This window comes from Ptiloglossa arizonensis, chromosome 7 (genome assembly GCF_051014685.1).
Source record: "Ptiloglossa arizonensis isolate GNS036 chromosome 7, iyPtiAriz1_principal, whole genome shotgun sequence".
Lineage (NCBI taxonomy): Eukaryota > Metazoa > Arthropoda > Insecta > Hymenoptera > Colletidae > Ptiloglossa > Ptiloglossa arizonensis.
The window spans coordinates 17,628,914-17,650,918 of NC_135054.1; the positions used below are offsets into that span (position 1 = coordinate 17,628,914).

A 22,005-nucleotide genomic window follows, 5' to 3' on the forward strand; every position below is an offset into this window, starting at 1 on the left:
GGTATCCATTTTCGTGAAAGCTATATTATTGTCGAGGCTGTAAAATTAATGTACATCGCTTACAAAATAATATTCCTAACAGAGTTACCGCAACTACGATTGATCACAAAACCAAAATAAATGAATCATAATCAGAGTACTAATTGCGTATACTACATATCTGTACATTTATTTTTTGTATATCATAATTTCAGAATTATAATTGTAATAATAATAATGATGATAATAATAATAATAATAATAATGATAATAATAATAATCATAATCATAGTAATAATAATAATAATCATATAAACAATATATATCGATGGTATGATTATATCCAAATGACAATTGGCAATTTCCAACCTACTGTTACACAGTATTTTAATAATTTATAGAAACTATTAACGGGATCTGTAACAACTCATAACGCACGTTCAGCTAGCGCAGGAACTCTCAACGCGATTGAAAAAGGAGAACGACCTGCCGATCAATATCCTCCCGAATCCACGCAGCATCTGCCCCCTCACAATTCTGTATACTCACGATTCAACAAGCCGCAAAATATAAGCAAAACTATGAAGCAATTCTTTCGTTTCTTATTTACGCATCGTTAACATCAATACTTAGATACTAAGCATTCGAAATGTGCCATCAACATGATATCATACGATACAATAACCGTTACTCAACGCCCCATATTTCTCCACGAACTTCAACTAAAGTTAAAAAATCATATCGAACGTGATACGATTCGTTCGCTCGATTAAAGATGCTCGACCAAAAGCATTTGCAAAATATATATCATTGATACTATTGCGGACGTTGGTCCTGTGCAACAATATTCCGACAGAACACATATATATATATATATATATATTCTTTTTTTTTTTTTTTTTTCATTAAGCTTAAGGAAGACTGTCAGTCACAAATAGAATTCGTGCGAAACAACGTGATTCAGTGTGAATAAACCGGTGAAGAAATTCGTTAAGCGAACCTTAACGCTAAGCGAATCGAACAATCGAATCTATTGTAAAGTCGAAGAAATTGATACACTCAAAGAAATTCTGAATAAAGATGGTCGAAGTATTGGCGAATATCGGCGAATGGGAAGACTAAAAATTATTAGAACAATTTCCTTACTTTGTAAACATCGTTTCCTTTTATAAGCTCACACACATTACTTCCTGGTTTCAGAAGTGTACGGGTACCAGAAATCATGGGTATCCGTACACTCCTACCTAGTATCTTTGCACGGACAAATGTATGCATTCAAGCACACACAACAATAAAACAAACATCCATACGCGCACGGACTCACGCACACACGTAAAAATACCGTTCTGCTGTAAATGGAGAGAAAAAAATTATATCAGTGATGCTTCGAGATGATAATAGTTTAAAAATAGGCAAGAACGTATTATACAGACACGTACTATACAGACGTTACATGGACGAAACAAATTAATCACTATTCAGAAGGCATAATTGAACGTATTCGAGTAAATCTAACGCCACGCGCTTTCATATTAATAATAAGTAAAAGCTGACTTGTTCAAATTTCTGTATGTACATATATAGTTTAATTATAGAACAGAGCAACTCTCACTCTCTCTCTTTCCTCGAGGAGCCATATTTTCATTTGTTTTTGCAAAAATGGAACTCGTCGATTTTGAATAATACTTGAAGTAAGTACACCATACGAGTTGTGAACTTACAAAATTAGTGCGGTTGCAAACCAACTGACAAATCGATTTCCCATAATGTTAATTGTTTATATCAGGGAACATTATATTAGGTTTACTACAAGGAATGAGTATATTATTAAGACGGACATATAAATTTCGAAGGAAGAAAAGCGACAACTTTCCCAATTAGGAAGCAGTCGTCTTGCACCATTTGTTTGTTTTCGCTCATACACCTCGCATCATATATCGAGACAATTATGTTACAGGATGCTTTACGTACGCGCACATCGCTCCTCCTTGATAACCATAGCCTTCCAATATTTCACGACCAAAGACCGAGATCCTTGAGTCCGAAATGAGAAACCGAATTGAGTAACAAGACACCCTCGGACAGACATTTTTAATCTTTAATATATGTTGCATTTATACTACACCTTGCGCTTTGTGACATCGAATAAACCTTACCCATATTAGAGGTATACCTTTTCCACTTATCGCAGAAAGAAAACTGAGAAAATGCACGATGTTCCGAAGTCTGAGGTGTGCTCCGCAATCGGCCATGCGACCTCGGCTCACAACTCATATAAAGGTCGTCGAGGTACCGTAGTGTCGGACGAAGAAGTTTAAATTTCGAATCACTTCATCCGTTACACTTCTTACAAGACTTAACGCGACATCACGAAGCGTACATTCTGTTTATTTCGTGTTGGTATCGTTCTTGAACCGCTTTCCTCTTAAGCTTGAACGCAGCTGTTACTAATCCCATGTCTGGCGACCATTGCTCGGGGCACAGTGTTACAGCCCCAGGTATCTCGAATCTTTGAAGCTGGCCTATAGAAGAAAAACAAATCCAATGTTATTCGTTAGACTTTGATCAAAAAATAATATTACATCTCAAATATTTACACTTTTTAGCTTGTTCAACCAGCTCTTGCAATACTGCTTTCTCCACTTGCGGATCCTCGCAGAGTTCTTCGAAGGTTTTGTCAACGACACCGACATTCCTGGCAATCTGCTCTAAATAGTAATGATTGGGCACTACTAACGCCACCGTGTAAGCTTTATGCCCATCTCCGTAGACACAAATATTTTCCACGACCGGACATGTCTTCAATTCTGTCTCCACTTTCCCCAGAGATACGTATTCGCCAAGTTGCAACTTCACTAGATCCTTCTTCCGGTCTACAAAGATCATTTTGACGAAATTAAAAGAAGTTATTATTATAAAGGTGTCTTATTCGGTAAGGAATAGCGATAAGATACTTGTTTGTAAAATTTTTTTTAATTTTCATATATTTTACTGTAATCAGAAGGATCCAAGCTTGTGTACTTGTAATCTTTTTCTTTCTTAAAAAAGAAAAAGTAATATTAAAATTCGACCGTACCAATAATCTTTATGCAACCGTCTTCGTGGCATTCCCCGATGTCACCCGTTCTGAACCATTGCCTTCCATCTTGCACGAAGAAGTCTTCCTTCGTTTTGTCTCCTAGTTTGTAGTAACCAACCGAAACATTCGCACCTCCGATAAGGATTTCTCCTCTAGGATACGGTTTATCTGTCACTCTGTAACCAGCTTCTTCCCAATTTTCCAAACGAACGTCACAAACCGTGGTCGGTGCTCCTACCCTTCCCGTGCTTCTATCGTGTACTGAAAGAAAAATGTCTCGCGTAATTCAAAATTGTAAGGGTGAACGCACTTCTTGTGCAGTGCAGGAGGATTAAAAGTGCAGTACGACTAAGGAGTGGATTGGTCTGTGGTTAAAAGAATTAGTTGAGAGTTTAAGAGGGCCTATTCGAGAGTAGAAGTTCGAAAGTAAATTGTAAAAACTTGAATTGGGAGTGGAAAGATTAAAAAGTTGTTCTAGGAATATATGTACAATTGTACATACTTTGGCACACGGTTTACTTAACTCTAAACATTGTCAATGTTAATAAAATAAAACTCCTACTCGATTCACCTGTAGAACCTAACATTTCTATAATGTATCGAACGACGAATCTTTCGATAGAAGGTACATACCATCCATAACGGTAGCACACGAAGTTGTTTCCGTGAGGCCATATCCCTGTGTTACAGTAACACAGAGACAAATTTTGACTTGGTTATGTGTGTCTGGGGAAAGAGGTGCACCACCACAGAGTATAAGTCTAACTCGTCCACCAAGAACTTGCCTTGCAGCTCCGAAGATAAATTTGTTAAAGAACGGTGTATCGTAACCGCGTTTCATCCATTTCAGTTTGTACTCGTAAGCAAACTTGAAGATCGCTTGTCGGAACGCACCTGATTTCTTCACCTTCTCGTTTATGCCTTTGGAGATACGGTCGAGAATGAGCTAAAAACCAGATAGGAGAAATGCTCACAGAATGGATTATTGTTATACATTAATTTGGAATCTTACCGGTACAGCGGTTAAACAGGTTGGGTGCAAAACGGACGCGTCTCCCTTAGATCCTCTCTGAATCTTGCTACTCGAATCGATCATGGTGAGTGGTGAACTGTAGCCAATAGGCACACCAGTCAGAAGACATACACTTTCAGCGAGCAGCTCGAAAACATGAGCCAAAGGTAAAAATCCAAGGAAGACGTCGTTTGATTTAATTTCTACAGCATCACAGAAAGCCTTCAATGTGGACATAATGTTCAAATGAGACAGAATTACACCTTTTGGCACTCCGGTAGAACCCGACGTGTACATTATGATTGCAGTGTCCTCAGCCCGTGGCGACAACAAGGGTGCGTTCGATTCGTTACCCTTTTTAATTAGATCGGAAAATGGTATAAGCCTCACGTTATCCTACAATATAAAAACGATACAACATTATAATAGCGTATCCGTGTCGTCTTGTATTATGCTAAATACAAACATTATTTTACTTCGCTTGACCATTATCTCGTACATTACATTACACAACAATTGAATATACTTTTATTTTTACAATCAATCCAATACGTGTACACGTAGCGCATTACGTAAAATGATGTTACACAAGGAGTCCTAAGTTCCGAGATCTAGTACATAGAGCGTTGATAAATTTGTTGTTGGTTATTCAATATTTATCCAACGATCAATTTTATAAGTGGTACACCGATAAAAGTAACCGTAAATAAGAAAAATGGACGGTACAATCGACCCCGATCCGATACCCGCGTTACCGATATTGTCTTATCAATGTGTTCCATGTTCTTTTCTAGAACTAATTATAACAGGACGTGATTCGATTTATCACTCATAATAAAACAATTCGAAAAACGTGGAGATAAGAAATTAGATTCTATAAATACACATCTCGTGTATTATCATATCTTAATATTCATTAACCGTTCCATTAATTTGCATCAACGTTGGAACATTAACATTGCAAATGTGACGAACCAGAGAACTCTGAACTTTCACGTTCGTAATTTACCTTGTAACCAGAAGTGTCGGTAGGTTTCAACTGATCCTCCATGTAAATCACCGTTTTAATGGCCGATACTTTTTCAAGAAGACGTTTGAACTTTGGCAGCAATTCGTGACTGGTTATAACAGTGTCGACCTCCGTCTCGTTGATACCGTGAGCGATGGCATCGTCGCCCAATGTCGCGTAGATGGTGACCACCGACAGATTCTGTTTGAAGCATCCGTAGGCCGCGATGATCCATTCGGCCCTGGTCTCCGCGAATATCACGATGTTCTTGCGCGACGTGATTTCCATTTCCTTCAGACCACGACTGAACGAGATCGCGAGCCTGTTCACGTCCGTGTACGACTTCCATTTGTACTCTCCCATTTTATACTGCGAAAGAAAAAATAAACGATCGATCAATTGGTCCATTGTACTACTACCGATTCGTAACGTTGTCTCGTGATAAACGAAACGGCCTGTTCTCGAGTACCTTTTTAAATATTCGCCCGTTGGGTTGAAGCTCGTCCTCCTCGGCGAGGATTTGCCTGGTACCGAGGCACCTCTTATCGCCGTGGACGTTCACGACCCAGCACAACATCTTCTCGAGCGTGTCGATCTTTTCACGCTCGAGGGTAACGTGCATCGGCCCTGGAGGGTCAATGCTTCTGTAGGTGACGCTGTGATCATCCTTCGCGACTGGCAGTGCCTTGATCCTCCTCGATGCCTTCCTCTTCCCCCAGGGCCGTTGCAGTATGAGGTAGACTGGAAACGTCAGCAGATCGTACACGTACGAAAGCGCCTTGATCGCGTGGATCGCCCCGCTGATCCAGAAACCTTCCATTTCCCTGGAATGGAGACACGAGGTTAGAAAGATTCGTATCTTACAAGTGATTTGTATCCTTGGATCACTTCCTCGTTAACGCTTCACGAGGCTTCCGTGTCTAAGCCCTTGTACTTTTGGAAAAGATTGCCAATGGTTTGTCAGTACTGCAGGAATAATACAAGCGTTGATATTAATGTCGGTAGCGGAGTCGCGTATAGTTATTGGTAAGAATCGGTATTGGAAAGTATCGGTACTCGTAAGTATTGGTATTCGTGAGTATTGGTATTCGTAAGTATCGGTATTCGTAAGTATCGGTATTCGTAAGTATCGGTATTCGTAAGTATCGGTATTCGTAGGTATCGGTACTCGTGAGTATCGGTATTCGTGAGTATTGGTATTCGTGAGTATAAGTATTTGGTAAGTATCGATATTCGTGAGTGTTGGTATTGGTAAGTATCGATATTCGTGAGTGTTGGTATTGGTAAGTATCGGTATTCGTAAGTGTCGGTACTCATAGATATTGGTACTCGTGAGTATCAGTATTGGTAAGTATCGGTATTCGTAAGTATTGGTATTCGTGAGTGTTGGTATTGGTAAGTATCGGTTTTGGTGAGTATCGCTATTGGTAAGTATCGCTATTGTTAAGCATCAGTGTTTACATCGGCGTCTGAGCTAAGTATGAGATGAGTATGCTTAGCGGTAAGTATCGATATTATCAGTATTGGGAGTGAGTATAAGTATTGGTAAATACCAGTATGAATATTGTATGAATGTTGTATGATAAGTAACGGTGTTTACATCAGCGTCTGAAGTAAGTATGAATATTGATAAGTATCGGTATTAATATCAGCATTGGAAGCGAGTATATGTATTGGTAAGTACCAAACCAATGTTAATATCAGCGTGAAGTATGAGTATTGATAAGTATCGGTACTCTACTGTCCTGAAATCTCTACATCGCTAGTAACAATACTACATCGCTCACAGTATCGGTATCGTAGTGCATTATTAATGTAAGTTACTCAAGACTACTCAGTATCAGTATCAATACTCGTGTTATACGGCAAAGCATTAGTAATAGTAGCAGTATTATACAGTATATCGGAATGAGTAAAACTACTGTAGTATGAGAATCAGTATCAGCACTGTACAGGATCGGTAATAATATTGCATACTAATAGTACCATAGTAGAAGCACGAGCCACTGTCTTCGCATATTTTTAATGTGCTTGTAACCAGAGTAAAGAACGCGCTACAATTTCATTGTCAGACGAGAGAAGCGACCATCAATGGCCAAAGTATTTTACTTCTACTCCACTGCCAATGTCCAGTGCCCGTGAGTCTTCGTGGGAGCAACAATAACTGCGAAAACCTCTTTTTAAGAGAACATGGCTCGTTACGCGAATGTTGTTCGTTCGAATGTTCAACTCGAGTTCCAACTCGAAAGAAATTCCGGAAATGATCAATCATCGTGGTAATACTACTGCTCAATTCGAGCTAGTGTACCGTACAATATCGATAGACTAGTACGCGCTTTAGTAAATAAAAAAAAAAAAAAAATAACACACGTCGGATAAAACGGTACAACGGAATCGTTTTATTAAAACGCTTTAACGACTTCCGTATAGCCCACAACCGGTGTCGTAATCGCATTGTTATTTCGATACATCCGTGTTCACGGTTTACAAGATTACGACCTAACCGAAATGTTCCGGGCCGCCGAATTACACAGATAATTCCTAGCTACGTTGAATATTTTACACGATGGCAATCCCTACCGTTGATTTTACAATTTACAGTTCCGTAACGAATTAAGCGTATGTTCGAGCTATTTGTCCCATGAGGAGTAAATTGATCCCATCGTGCAAGTTATGTAACAAGTGTCTTTCACTCGACCAGTTGTGGGCCAGCAGAGCCAATGCAAATTGTAAACAGAGTGACAACATTTCCATTCCACGGATCGGGTTCTCGATGATCATTGCATCTAGAAATGTCATCTCCGACCGAAAGACCAAAGAGCTTCGTCGCTCGTTACTGCGAATTCATCGTTTACCCTTAACCTTCGCCCAGACATTTAGGCGACCACGGAAGAGACCACACCTGGGTCCAAACAGACCCGTTACTTCACCTTGCACGATTATTCGGAATACAAATTTTATCGTTTCATCGTATCGTTCTTAATATCCAAGGGAATCTTTCTAATATCCAACTCGACCTTGTACGAATAATTAGAATACAAATTTTATTGCTTTATCGTATATTTCTTAATATCCAAGGGAATCTTTCTAATAAATAACATGACCTTGCACAATAATTTAGAATACAAATTTTATCGTTTTGTCGTGTCTTTCTTAATCTCCAAAGAATTCTTTCGAATATCCAACTTGACCTTGTACAAATATTTAGAATACAAATTTTATCGTTTTGTTGTATCTTTCTTAATATTCAAAGGATTCTTTCTAATATCTAACCTGACCTTGCACAAATAATTAGAATACAAATTTTATTGCTTTATTGTATATTTCTTAATATTCAAATGATTCTTTCTGATACCTAACTCGACCTTGCACAAATATTTAGAATACAATTTCTGTATTCATTTATTCATCGTATCTTTCTTAATATCCAAGGGAAATTGTACTAACGTTGAACGATGCCCGAGTCTCTTCGGGTCTTTCCGGACCCAGGCGTGGTAATACGAGGATACGTTTCACGGCTTCCATATTCGTTTCAAGCTCGCGTGCTAGTCTGTTTCGCGATATCCTTGCGACGTTCACGAGGCGTGAATAAAAACAGGGAGCCTATCGTCTCGAGGCATGCAACTATGCGAAAACAGTGCGCGGGAATTTCACGATCAGGTGATTTCGTAATCGGTAGGTTCGACGGTGCCAAGCAATTGCGCGTTTCGGTTTATCTTCTGGTCGTGCACGTTCCGTTGGTCATTCTCACGTTGAATGAACCACACGCGAGTGTGTCGACCGGAAGAAGGATGCAACGTACAGACGAACGTACAACGAGAAAAAGCCTGAAAATAGAAAGAAGAACTCGCCGTGTGTTCTTTCCTACGTGTCTTGGGGTTGGTTGTTCAATTCTAAAAATAAGTCCAAGATAATCAAAAATGTACGTTACACGTAACATCCACTACGCAATTACTTGCTACAATTAACGATATTAACCCTCTGCATTCTAGAGGCGACTCCAAATCGCCCTACCTAGTCTAATCTAATCTTTCCTGAGATCGAAATATCGCGTCTCGATAAAATGTTAAAATACACGGAACGTCGAAGCGAATAAGTGACGTTCCAAAGTAACTGTACGATTTATTTTTACCTTCGAGTGCGAGAAGTACGCTTCGAGTGCAAAGAGTTAAGAAAGCTCGATAAAGTGTACATTGCGATTCGTTTGTTCTTAAATCGTGTACTATTTCACTAGCGTAGACACAGTTTTGTACGCGAAAGGAACGAATTGTTCTCCCGCTCTGTGAACTTGCGACGAAAGTGATTTTTAATTTTTAATTCTCGAGGGAGGAAATACAGCTCGTTTGTAGAAACAATTGTCGAAAAAGCTTGCACTGGAGATTGATTTTTTTCCCCGACCGATGTAAAATATTTTCGTTTCTTTCGTACGTATGTTCTCTACTTTTTACGCGTTCGTTATACGTTTAATTCTATATCGTAAATTGTGCCTTCGATCTAGCACTTTCTTCTGTTTTATCGATACCTTAACGGAATACGTTCTCCTTGATACGTGGAATGCAGGAACACTTTCGTGAACGATCGTGAACTTTTTCAGATATTACACAGCCGACATTCCGTATAATGTACGTTAGTAAAGAAGAACGCGCAATGTGCGAGCATTCCGAGCATGCTTCATAGTCTACAAAAGTTTCACTTACGGGGTTAAGTATCACTTGTGCAAATAAAGAGATGTGCCTTCCTTAACGCAGTAATTGCACGAGGCACTCGAAGGCCGATTTTCAATGAAACCATGATCCGTACTGATTACGATCGAACGTTTATTTTTCCACGATTTCTCGATTCCATTGAATCTTGCGGGCGTTCGATACGACGATTTCGTACGTCGAGCATTGAGCGAACAATACGAAGGAAAGAAAAAAAAGAAAAGAAAGACCAATTCACGGGGATCTTTCAAGCTGTTGCATGCATGTTTTTCTTACATTCTGTAACAATTGCATCGAATTAACCGAAACAATCGGGCCGGACGATTCCACATTTTACATTCTTCTCACTTTTACCCCACGTTGGTCGTCGTTATACTATTCCTGCGCTCCGTTATGTACCGCGTGTCCCACAAAACCGAATGATATATAAAAAAAAAAAATAGAAGAAACGTTGGAACAAATATTTCGCGAATATTAATACATCCTCGTTAACCGAGAAAGACGAGTCTATTCGTCGTGCGAGAATGTCTCCGCATTGAACGAGATGAGTCAGCTCGTGGAAACATGCCACTGTATCGAGCAGCGACGAGTTAACTCGTCGGGTAAGATTCGCGCTAGAGTGAGCGGGACGAGTTAACTCGTCGTTTGAAAGTTACACTAGACTGAACAAGACGGATTAACTCGTCCTGTGAAATCAACACTAGACTGAGCAGGACGAGATAACTCGTCGATCGAGATTAACACTAGACCGAATAGGACGAGATAACTCGTTCTTTACACTAGGCTGAACAAAACGGATTAACTCGTCCTGTGAAATCAGTACTAGTCTGAGCAGAACGAGATAACTCGTCGATCGAGATTAACACTGAACCGTACATGACGAGTTAACTCGTCGCGCAAGATTAACACTACATCGAACAGCACGAATTAACTCAACCTATAAAAATCCACTGTACCGAGCCACGACGAATTATCTCGTCGTTCTCGGGGGAGTCGTTCCTGGTCGAGAAATGATCCAGTTACTGGTTGAAAAAATACCGAGGAGTTTCGTCGCGAGAAGAATACACGAATGCACGTAACGATTCCAATTTGATCGTGTAACGTTCTCTTACATATCCAATCGTTTTGACAATATAATCGAACAAAGTTCAGTGGGACACACTGTACATGGTACAGTAACGACTGGTACGCACACGAGCGAAAGCGTGGCGTGACAGCAGACAGGCGACAAGCGCACGAGATTCGAATATCTCGAAGGACTTTGAACGTCGTTAGCTCGAGACAGACGCGCAAGCAAGCAACCATGGTCGATGGCGATGCGGTGAACGGGTCTCGCGTCACGCACATGGTCTCTTCGTCCTCTGCGGTCGCGAACCAAGTATTACATTCTCTCGGTACACCCAGACAACGTCCTATCCGGAGTCACTCATCGGAGAAAAATCATTGTCTCCGATCTTACGCTCTTATCGAGGCAAAAGATTCCTTTCGAACGCTCAACGACACTGTCCCCACTGCTTTCAATCAGCATAGATCAATACCGATCGGTATTGACCGTTATTGATCGTCATTGGTATTATAGGTGGAAGAGATGTAGCGAAGAAGACGGAGTGTCGCGAGAGTCGAGAACTTATTAGAAACGTATTCTTTGCAAATACAGGACACTACGATTCGGATCGAATTCGATTGTTCGGGATCGTTCCCTCGATTTTGAATTCTATTTACACTTTCACGTAACGTTATAGAAAGTTACCTCTCCGTTCAAGAGAGGAGACAAAGCAACCGAGGGTACGTTCCTCGGTAACCTTGAACGATCGATCAATTTTAATCCAAGCACCTCAAAGACCTACGGACTAATTTTAATCCAAATGTAGCGGTTTAAGTACCTCTCGGACTAATTTCAATCCAAATGTAGCGGTTTAAGTACCTCTCGGACTAATTTTAATCCAAATATAGCACCTTGAAGGTTTAACAAACTCGGATGGCGAGTTTCTCTGGAATGAAAGATGAGAAACACAATTAGCGGCTTGTGTGCAAAGGATATAGCGTTACGCGACACTTGACACTATGCATGAAGTTCACTATATCGCTTCCGCCTATACGCGATAACCGCTGAGACACGTCGCTAAATCGTAATAATCAGGATAGTGTCGGTTGTGATTTGTACTACGAGTGACCTTCAACGGCCGAAATCTTTTACCTCGACTCGGGGCGATGCCACCTTGTGTACGACGCGAACGTAACACAATTGACCGTGGAAGAAAACTAAACCACACGAAGGGCTTCCCTTGTACACAACGCCGATCTAAACTAGAGAGGAAGACCGTCCATGAATGACGGTCTAAAGATCAAGACCAGTGTTAAATCACGCCGTATGAAAATGCGATAAACGCCAGTTGCATTAATTACTCGGTTCATTCGCGGAGATAAACTATTGTAACTTTTCTCGAACTCTCGCGGGAATTTTACGACGCTTTTTCTAAACGAAACAACAATTTCTCGACCGTTACGAATAATATTTTCGTTATCGAAATATTGTGCCTTAGCTATCTTTGAGTGTAACAAGTTCTTTTGTAATCTGCAAAATTTATCGAGTTCGTGGGTAATAGAAATTGTTACGTTCCAATGTAAAGAATAAAGAATGTAAAGTACTCGATTGTGAAAAATTATGAAAAAAAAAATAGCGTTTACGACAGAGCGAGTCACAGATAGAATGTATTGTTCGATCGCGATCGTTTCTTCGAAATCAATGAAATTTTAAGTGCCTGTTCTTTCGAATATTCTGTACAACGTATATTTCAAAGTAAATAATTTTCAAATTTACGAAAGTAAATTCATACCCTCGTAGTATCCATTTGCAAAATTACCTCTGTATATCGAGAAATAAAACCACAATGATTTAAGACGATAAATCTTTCACATTCAAACGGTGCTTCGAATGACAAATAAGAAACGTAAATCAATAAATGATTATCCAATAACGATCGTTGACAGTCTCAATCGTATTCTATTTTAATAATAATCCCGTATGATTATTAACTCCTACATATTCAACTTACGCAACATTAGGAATTCTAGCTTTGTAATAGATGTTAATTTATAATAACACTTAGTAACCTTATAATAAAACTTAGTTAATGTAAAATATTACTGACACCACCCCGTCGTGATTATCTTTCGAAAATTTCATCAAATCGTAACGAATAACCATCAATTATGAAACAATTTTATTCGAGTATATTTTTAAATATATTACATCGCAGATAAATTATTATTCGTCTAATTCTATCCAAAATACCACTAAAACAGTTTTTTATCGGAGTGCTCGAACACACGGAAATTTTGTAAAAAATGTCTTGTTTGTTATTTGAAGAGATTGTGTTACGTTGGCCAGATTTAAGAGTAACTACTGTTTACATTAATGCATACCTTCGCGGGAAAAAGTATGTGCATGCGCATGCAAAGTTGCGCGCGTAGGTGCATGCCGTAGGAAATCTATTTACAACAATAGAGCGTAGAAAGAGTAAGTTAGTTGTCTATATCAATGATTACTACGACTCACTGTTCGTCCTCCACGATCATGGTGGCAAATTCTGGTCACCCCTTAATGCCAAGAGATATGTACCTCCGGTACTATAACAAGGGTTGCTTTGATGCGGATTAATGACACTGCAAGAAAAACCATTGCCAAAATCGAAATGGTTAACAGGTTAAGTAGTACTCTTTATTATCACTCTCCTGAAGCAACTGTATCAACACAACATCGTTCTCGACGTAAATACCAATTCCTCTTCACTGCGATAACAACGGTAATTCTGTCGCGACCTTGAGATATTTAACGAATAAGCGATGTCGATTTCTCAAACAAAGCGATCGTATGTCAAACATTTAAGAATAACAAACACTTTGCAGTTGCCTTGATAAGAGCTGGCTGCACGCGATACATAGTTATTATCAACTATGTAATAGTCGGCAACGTCAAAGTTTTTCAATAAAAATTATAATTGTGTTTACAATTGAATCACTTATGATATCGTAATGTGTATAACGTAATATTGATAACATATATATATATATATATTTGTTAAAATATTCTTCAATTTGAATACCAAATTAAATCTGTACCGCAACAATTCGCACGTGTTCTCCGAGTGATACGAACGAGGGAATATTATAAAGCGACATCACGAAGCACGCAAATATTTATAAACGACGCTGCTTACGGGTATTCTTAATACTTTCTAACCGTAACGATATTTACTTTCTGGATTCACCGACAGAACGTCTACCGTTGATCCTCCCTCCTGAAAAATTTCGTATAATCGATCTCTTTGTGTAAATCTTTCTTCCTAAAATGAAATAAGCCCGCTAGATAGCGCCACCAAAGTGGCCACTACAAGCTTCGACGAAACACATATCCTTCACCTTCATCTTCACCTTCACCTTCGCCTTCCTTTCTCCATACAAACACCTCTCCGTCTACCGCTTGCCAAGTAACAGATGCTATAGTATAATATAGTATGTTATAAAAAGATACGGTCTGGTCTCGTACCAGAATTATCTTCCCCCGGTGCGAATCCTATACTCAACGAAGCAACATCGCAGTTTAATATGTAAACACCGCGAACGGAATACTGGAAAGACGACGAAAACGACTATTTGTAATATTCCTTTCGATTCTGTACCGTATCTACGTTGCGAATATTGTATATGAATTACAGAAGACTGTCAAGATGATTCGATTCGCTTGCAGTCTTAAGGTCTACCGACTATGACATATGAATCGGTCAAGTGCACTTTACCCTCGACGTTCTACCCCGTGCTGATTTATCACACGTTCGTGTCACGGTAGCTGAGAATCAATGTGAAATGTTAATTTTATTCTTCGATCTCTTACTATTATCATTATACGATTACGGTACACGTATACGGTATAACAATTTTTATATACGCATTTGCGTCTTGACGAGTCTGAATCTAATGCGAAGCTACAGATTAAATTTACAATTTAAATCAATAAAGATCAAGAAATTAATCGGCCAGGCTAAACGACCGGATATTCGTACCTGGACATTTTTATTCATTGGTATGCAAATATCTAGGCTGGTAGTCGAAAACTGCGTACTGGATATAATAAAAATATGTGACGCATTCAAATTGTACAATCAATGAAATGTAATCAGAGCATCGATTCCTGGTATAGAGCCAAAAATATCGCGTAACGTTTTACTAATATAGTTCATCGATTTCCAGTGAGAAACGTTTACCGGCGCTCAAGTTTAAATTTAACAATTAATTACGCACAACGGAAAACTTCCGTTCCAGTTGTTTTTCTTTTTTTTTTTTCTTCAATGTTATTGCACAAGAAACTATCAGGAATTACCAACATTTACATCACTCGTCCTTGAATACAAAAAATAGAAATCTCAATTATTTCCTTGTTTACTCGTAACGTCGTTCAAGAAATAAACGATTCGGTAAAATGTCTAGGCGTGCAGCATTGCAACGAATAATTGGGACAAAAGAAATGTTTTTTTTTTATCCGTAATCAATAGATAAGACAAATAATGCGGAAGAAAGATCGTGAAGGTGTACTTTCGTGTTGGATAAACGAAGTTTTGTTCTCGCTCAAAAATTGGACGTGTTTTGATTAAAAATTGGCTTCTCGAACAAACAATGATTTTCCTGGTAAATAAATAAGAGAATCCAATCGATCAATGCAGCGAGAAAGTGAAAGCCGCAAAATCCAATACAGATCATCCAGTCTGGAGAATAAAGTCCATTGCAGAATAAGCGAAGTCGTTCGACTGTACGAGGTAAATTCAGTTTATACTAAACTGTACGGATACAAGAAGCAAAGAGGAAAAATCACGCGCAATGCCCGTGACCAAAATTAGATCCACGCTTTTGCTCGACCTTCCAAATAAATGCTCGTATCGGGGCAACTACAGCGACACCAATAGCGGAGGGAAAAAAAAAATAACAACAAGTCGAGAGAGGCACATGTGGAACTCTGTCCTCTTTGAAAATAGACAACGGGGTTACCGAGCGACTCATATCTAACGGGTGTTCATCGCTCGATTGTTCAGCAATTTTTTAACGAATGAATCAAGTGGAAAAAAATAACAATGTTACTTTAACTTTAACTATTTTTCACAACGAGTACGTTGACTTGAATCAAAGTTCAAAATTGTTTACAAATAACTTGATTCTTTCAATGTAAATGCTACAATTTGTCCACGTTGCACGAAGACGGCTGTAAAATCAATTTTATTATTAATTTCACGCAAAAATCTTTATCATAATGTGAGGTTAAGAATGATAGACATAATAAACATCTTTTAGATAGCGGGGGCGAGGTCAAGTAACGATTAGAGGTCCAGAACTATTGCTCAATACAGCGTAGACACTATACACATACATAGATATTTCAGATTATATCCATGTGTAGATACGAGCACGGATAAGGTCCCAGATCCTGGAAAAATACCATGAACATCGTACAACAAGATAACCCGTCTTTCTACAGATAAAACGTTTCGACGATTTGGTTTGCGTTCAAGACCCTAACGAACTAAGATTATTTCAGTGATGTAACCACTATTTCATTTTTTCAAGGATTATTAAATAACGATCATTTTTATATTGTAAAAAGTATTTATAACTCTAATTCCAAGTGCATTACACACGATTTCAGAATATTTATATCGCACTTGTTTTCTAATAAAAATACTATCGATATCACCAAAGGTTAAGTTATATTCTAGGAAAGCTTTGGATGATTTCATCCGTGATATCCCGTGATTTGTTTAGTCACTGATCTCATTAAAAAAACTCGTAGTGTCACTCGAATCACACGGGTTTTAAGAAACAGATACAGATTGAGTCATTGGTTCTTCACAGAATCTTCAAAATTAAAAATCGTTAGCTATTTACGCACAATGAGTATAGTTGTAAGACATACTTTAATTATAATACAATCTCAGTGATATAAAGTTAAGTTGAACTACATGTCCAATTGTTTTTACTTCAAAATATTTCTAAAAAAGAAAAACTTAAATAGTTTCCACGTATATATAGATAACAGAAAAAGTACAAGGCAAAAATCTATTAGAATGTTCCATATGGTTAATTTTTGCCGATATAAGCGCACCACTAGCTGGTTTTTATGGAAGTATAATAAAATTATCTTATCAAAAATTCTTGAGACACTACAAGTGGTATCTTCTTTCATATCAATAACCTGATGATACAATGAACCTTGTATCAACATATTTCAGAATCTTTAGAATTAATTATTCTTTGCGAAGAAACGGGACAAACGAGAGAGGTACTTAAATATTTAGAATACGATATAACGAGAGCAATAATAGATGAAAATTAATATAATCGTCTTATAGTCCTTCCATGTATCGTTTACGATGCATCTATTACCATCATGAAATGGCCAAGTTACTGCTTTCCTAGTTTCTGTGATATTGACAGGCTTCTAAGCCGTTTACGTCAAGGCTATGGTCAGACCATTAAAGAACGCTAACACATATCAAGTTACAACCCCATTTACCAACACGGATTAGAAAATATTGACCACTCAAGGCCACTGAGCGATTATCCCCACCATACTGTTTGACTATCTTTTTCTCTCTCGTATCTCGTATCTTCCTTTCACATTTGAATTCCAGATTCTGGAGTCCAGATTCTGCACATATATTCCAGTAATTCGTTCGATTCGATTTTGTCCATATATGTACACGGATAAATTCAATAAAAGGTACCACTTAATTTTATGAATCATCGATTTCGATTCGACATCGTTTACTTAAGATCGACTAACAGGCGTTGATTATATGTTACCAACTTGACAAGTAAATTTATGAGTTGAGTATAGAGCCGGCGATAGAAAATTTATCGGCTCCATGTGTCCGTTACTTTTACTTTTCACTAAGAGTGTACAATTCATAAATGTAAGCCCACACCGGTAACGGAACATTGTAACATTTATTTCAAATAATAGTCGTTCGAATTGATAAAAATGAAAATGAAAATTGAACAAGTAGAAATTTGTTAGCTACAATCGAATCAAATTACACGAAAGATGTACGGTTAATTGTCTTCCTGTAAATTTTAATTTCAAATTACCGTGCATCCTGTCGTATTCGAAGTCGTGACTAGTGGTCGAATAAATATTCAGTTTTCGAGCGAAAGAATGACCCATATAGGAACGAGTGGAGATAAGTCTTTCAAATCGATTCTCTTTACGATCGGACTATAGGTTAGACAACCGGTCGATCTTACAATTGTGGACCAACCTTAACGAGCTTCTGTAATAGAGAGGAAGAAAAAGGAAATAAAGGCGCGCCATCAACCCAATTATATCTTACTACATCGAATTACCATAGATATAGGCTACTTGACAGCACGGTTGCATTTTGTAAAATGAACTACCCCAACGTTATAATTCCATTAGTTAGAAAGCAGAAAACTGTTCGAGGACTTTAAAACCAGTCATCTCTGACCTAGAAAATCTCCCTGTGTATGTGAAAGCAGGAAAAAGAATGTTTCAGATGAGACATCCATAATAACAAAACGGTTGTTTGAAGTGATAAATTCCCTTGAGTCACCATATTTCGATAGAACAGTCCGACAAGGTAAACGTAACTGAAAATGAGTCTACTATCGTAAAAAGAAGTTACGATGATAGTGATTGTAACGAGCAAACAGCCGAACTTTGAACCGTTCGTATGTTTTACTTGCGTGAAAAAACTTGTTACGTTATTTAATGGGAAAAACTAATGTTTACGAAGAAATTTTTACCATTAACAGTGTAAGTGTACAAAAAGCGATAGAGAACATGAACAGATTCACGAAGACCGGAGATAACGAGTTTCACGACATTGAACATCGGACCCTGCGTAACTCGTGTTACGCTTAAGTTGTGCCAAGGTGAACACGGACTCTACGTGTACAATTAGTCTATATGCCCCATCGCTACGGCTCGTAGTATGTTTACAATGTGTTATCAAAACTAATCGCGACGAAATATTACTAAAATTCATGCTTGTCGACCACGTTCAAATGTACCATTAAATAGCCGCATAAATAGAATTATATACATGGGCATTAGTAACGAAAGTAAAAAATGGTCAACTTGTACACAATAGATGGAAAAACTTAAATTCTTGCAATTAAGATAAGTACGCGATAATTTTGTGTAGGTTTATGTTTAAATGTTGAACTATTTTTCTACATCAAAATTATTGAACGTACACTTATCTACCATTACTGCAAAAACCCTAATTGTAACAAAAAATATATAAAATTATCAAGCGTCTCGTACTAATTAAAGGTTAAAGGTTCGTAGCGGTAAAATAGCGAACGATCAAATTCTGTCTCGGTGCATCTGATCTCGTAGATAGTACGTTATAAACAAACGAACACGATCACCGAAAGGAATAATCGATCCAACGTGAAAGACTTCGTACCTGGTTCTCATTACTAAATAATAGACTACGTGAGCATGGAACCAACATGCACTATCACACCGGTTGTTTTCACCTACTGGCCAACATTACTATTGTCCCATCTGACGACCTATTGGATGATACAGAACATTGCCATTCGTGGCGCGGAAGTCGCGATAGTAGCCCTTCTCGAAACATAAATAGAAATGTAACCTAGAGAAATTCTGTTATCCCGGGTAAGACTTTAACACACAACGCCAATGGGGCAATTTTAAAAACTTTCCAGTTTATCTCAATTATATTTATGTATACAACGCATAAAGTTTTATATAAAGTTTTATGAATGCCCACGCGCTTCACTTACATGCATAATAATAAACCTTCACCGATGAAACAATTAATTATAAATACAATGACACAGATTTAACTCGAAGACACCTGTGAAGAAATGTTTAAGAATGAATATGTAACGAGATATATATGAAAAAGAAGCAAGTCAATAAAAAATTACATATCTTTGAGTTATGTCAGTCTTACAATGTATTTCAAATATTTAGCTGCTTACATCGCGAAAATGGCACGTATTAAAAAGTTGAAATTTTATATACAGCCTTATCTTGGATAATAATTTTGATTGTTATTCACATAAAACCATCAACATAAAAATAATAAACCGAATGGTCGTCAAAATATGAGTTATTATTTAGGGCATTTTACAATATTCGATGTTTAACAGCTCATTGAAATGTTAATTGTGAAATGCCCACGGTAGGAATAATTTTACTTCGACAGAGAACATTCATACCGCAGTCAGGATGCATGGAAAAACTACGAGGACTACAGACTTTATATATAAACTTAAATTTCGATATAGTGTATACAGCATTTTCTTGTATTATAGTATCAAATTTACATATTATGTTTATATGTGTAATAAGAATATCATATTATATTTGTTCAATTATGCGACGATAAATGTTTGTATTAATACATAATGATAATAGAGGGTACTATGTTTGCTTAAATGTGTAATATCGATAAAATGATTTGAATTTAATTGATTTGAGAATAAAGAACAAAGTTATAAGTTAAGATAGATTGTTAGAAATATTTAAAACTAGTTAAGATGTGTACGAGCATAAGTAATATAACCGCTTGCATAATCTGCTCATTCATCGATAACAGCGCTGAGCAGCGACCGCGCACGATTTGACCGTGAATTCAATATCCGACGGAGGGATCGATGACTTCTTTGTGGAGAACCACAACTAGAAAAGCGAAAGTATTCATGTGTCAAAATCAAAGAAAAAGAACACTACCAACTGACATCGGATCTGCACCTTGCAAACAGTGCCGTCCTGGAGGTTCGAATCAAGATCGATTCAAAGTCGATTCAAGAGAATCACTACAAATCAATTGCACGTCGTGCCAATTGTCATTAAAAAGATACATTATTTGCGATCAATTCACGTACTACGTATGCACAGAAATATTTTACAGCACAGTTTCAAAAACTGCATCAACTCTATATTGAAATTTTGAAAACTCTCTCAAAAAAATGTTATGATGTTCATAAAAAATAAACCACGACCATTGCTTACCTTCTATATAATCACCGACTATCCTAGCCTTTTTCGCCTCTTCCACCTAACAAGTTCGACAATTTCTGTCGACTAACAGTCAGTTTTCCCACCGCGATCAGGAGAGGAAATTATCACTATACGCGATCCAAGAATCAAGAACGATGAGTGTGTGGGTACTTATATCAGTGCTTAACACGCACCGTATATCTATGTAAAAGAACGAGGGAAGAGGAAAGGACACGAGGGACAGCCGATCACGGCGTGACGTACTTCGTAGTGGTTGACGAACGACTGAACTTGTACCGTACATAGTACCCCCAGTTAGGCGTCTTAGGATATCCTGATGATCTTTGATCTTTGTATCCCGATATGAATCCCAATTCTCGTACTTTATATTGCCCAACGCCCGTAGAGGGTAAACGCGACGGACATGTGACCGTGAGACAAGCGTGCAACCGATCGCTTACATGTATATACGATATAATATCAGTATTACGTCGAGAACGAGATGAGTTTTTTCTCTCAACATGTAACAGATAACAGAACTGAGTACTCATTTTAAGAATGCATCACTAAAGGGTTTCTTGCTATTCTTACATTTGTTACGATTATCGATCGTAAAGATCGAACTTCTTTGAATCGTCTCTTAGCAGGAAACTAATCCGATGGACACGATACCACTTGATAAGATAAACGAAAAAACGCTTAACACCACGTGCTTCTATACTATGAACTTAAACGATCCCACCAATTCTACACTTGCGATGATATCACGTAACGCGCACTCAAATGCTAACTCAGTATTCGCGCGAGTAATTTGCAAATGATATCATTTCTTCTTCATATAGAGCACTTTTTTCTGTACACATGTCAAACTTTTAACCTATCAAACATTGAGCTACCGCGGATACCGAGTATATTTCGGTGGAACTGAACGTGCCGTACCCTGACACGAACTAACGCTAGCGCGAAACACCGACCACTCTATACATACTCGATCCAGAAGCGGCCATCTTGCTATTCGTGGGCTTAAAACTAAGGAAATCAATAAAGAAACTATAGCGAAATTCACCGAAATGGATATACGAAACACCGTTGCACAATCTTCAGAAACATTACCAATTGTATTTGTTGGGGATAATGTAATCTATTTTCGATGTAACACTAGGAAAACATTGTTTT

At 38.0% G+C, this 22,005-nt stretch overlaps 1 protein-coding gene across 4 annotated transcripts; it reads right to left on the minus strand.

The window, feature by feature from the left end:
• Nucleotides 1–2,059: 2,059 nt before the first annotated feature.
• On the minus strand, nucleotides 2,060–21,797 carry Acsl (Acyl-CoA synthetase long-chain). Of its 4 annotated transcripts, none has more exons than XM_076317305.1 (9): nucleotides 21,421–21,797; nucleotides 13,342–13,448; nucleotides 5,549–5,903; nucleotides 5,080–5,448; nucleotides 4,071–4,466; nucleotides 3,692–4,004; nucleotides 3,056–3,319; nucleotides 2,577–2,852; nucleotides 2,060–2,501 (listed from the first exon to the last, which is right to left on the minus strand). In XM_076317305.1, exons 2-9 carry the CDS (start codon nucleotides 13,359–13,361, stop codon nucleotides 2,347–2,349), a joined length of 2,148 nt encoding a protein of 715 aa, XP_076173420.1. In that variant the 5' UTR covers nucleotides 13,362–13,448; nucleotides 21,421–21,797; the 3' UTR covers nucleotides 2,060–2,346. The 4 variants fall into 4 exon arrangements, with proteins under 4 accessions (XP_076173420.1, XP_076173421.1, XP_076173422.1 ...); XM_076317306.1 differs by lacking the exon at nucleotides 21,421–21,797 and adding an exon at nucleotides 20,842–21,086; XM_076317307.1 differs by lacking the exon at nucleotides 13,342–13,448.
• Nucleotides 21,798–22,005: the final 208 nt, after the last annotated feature.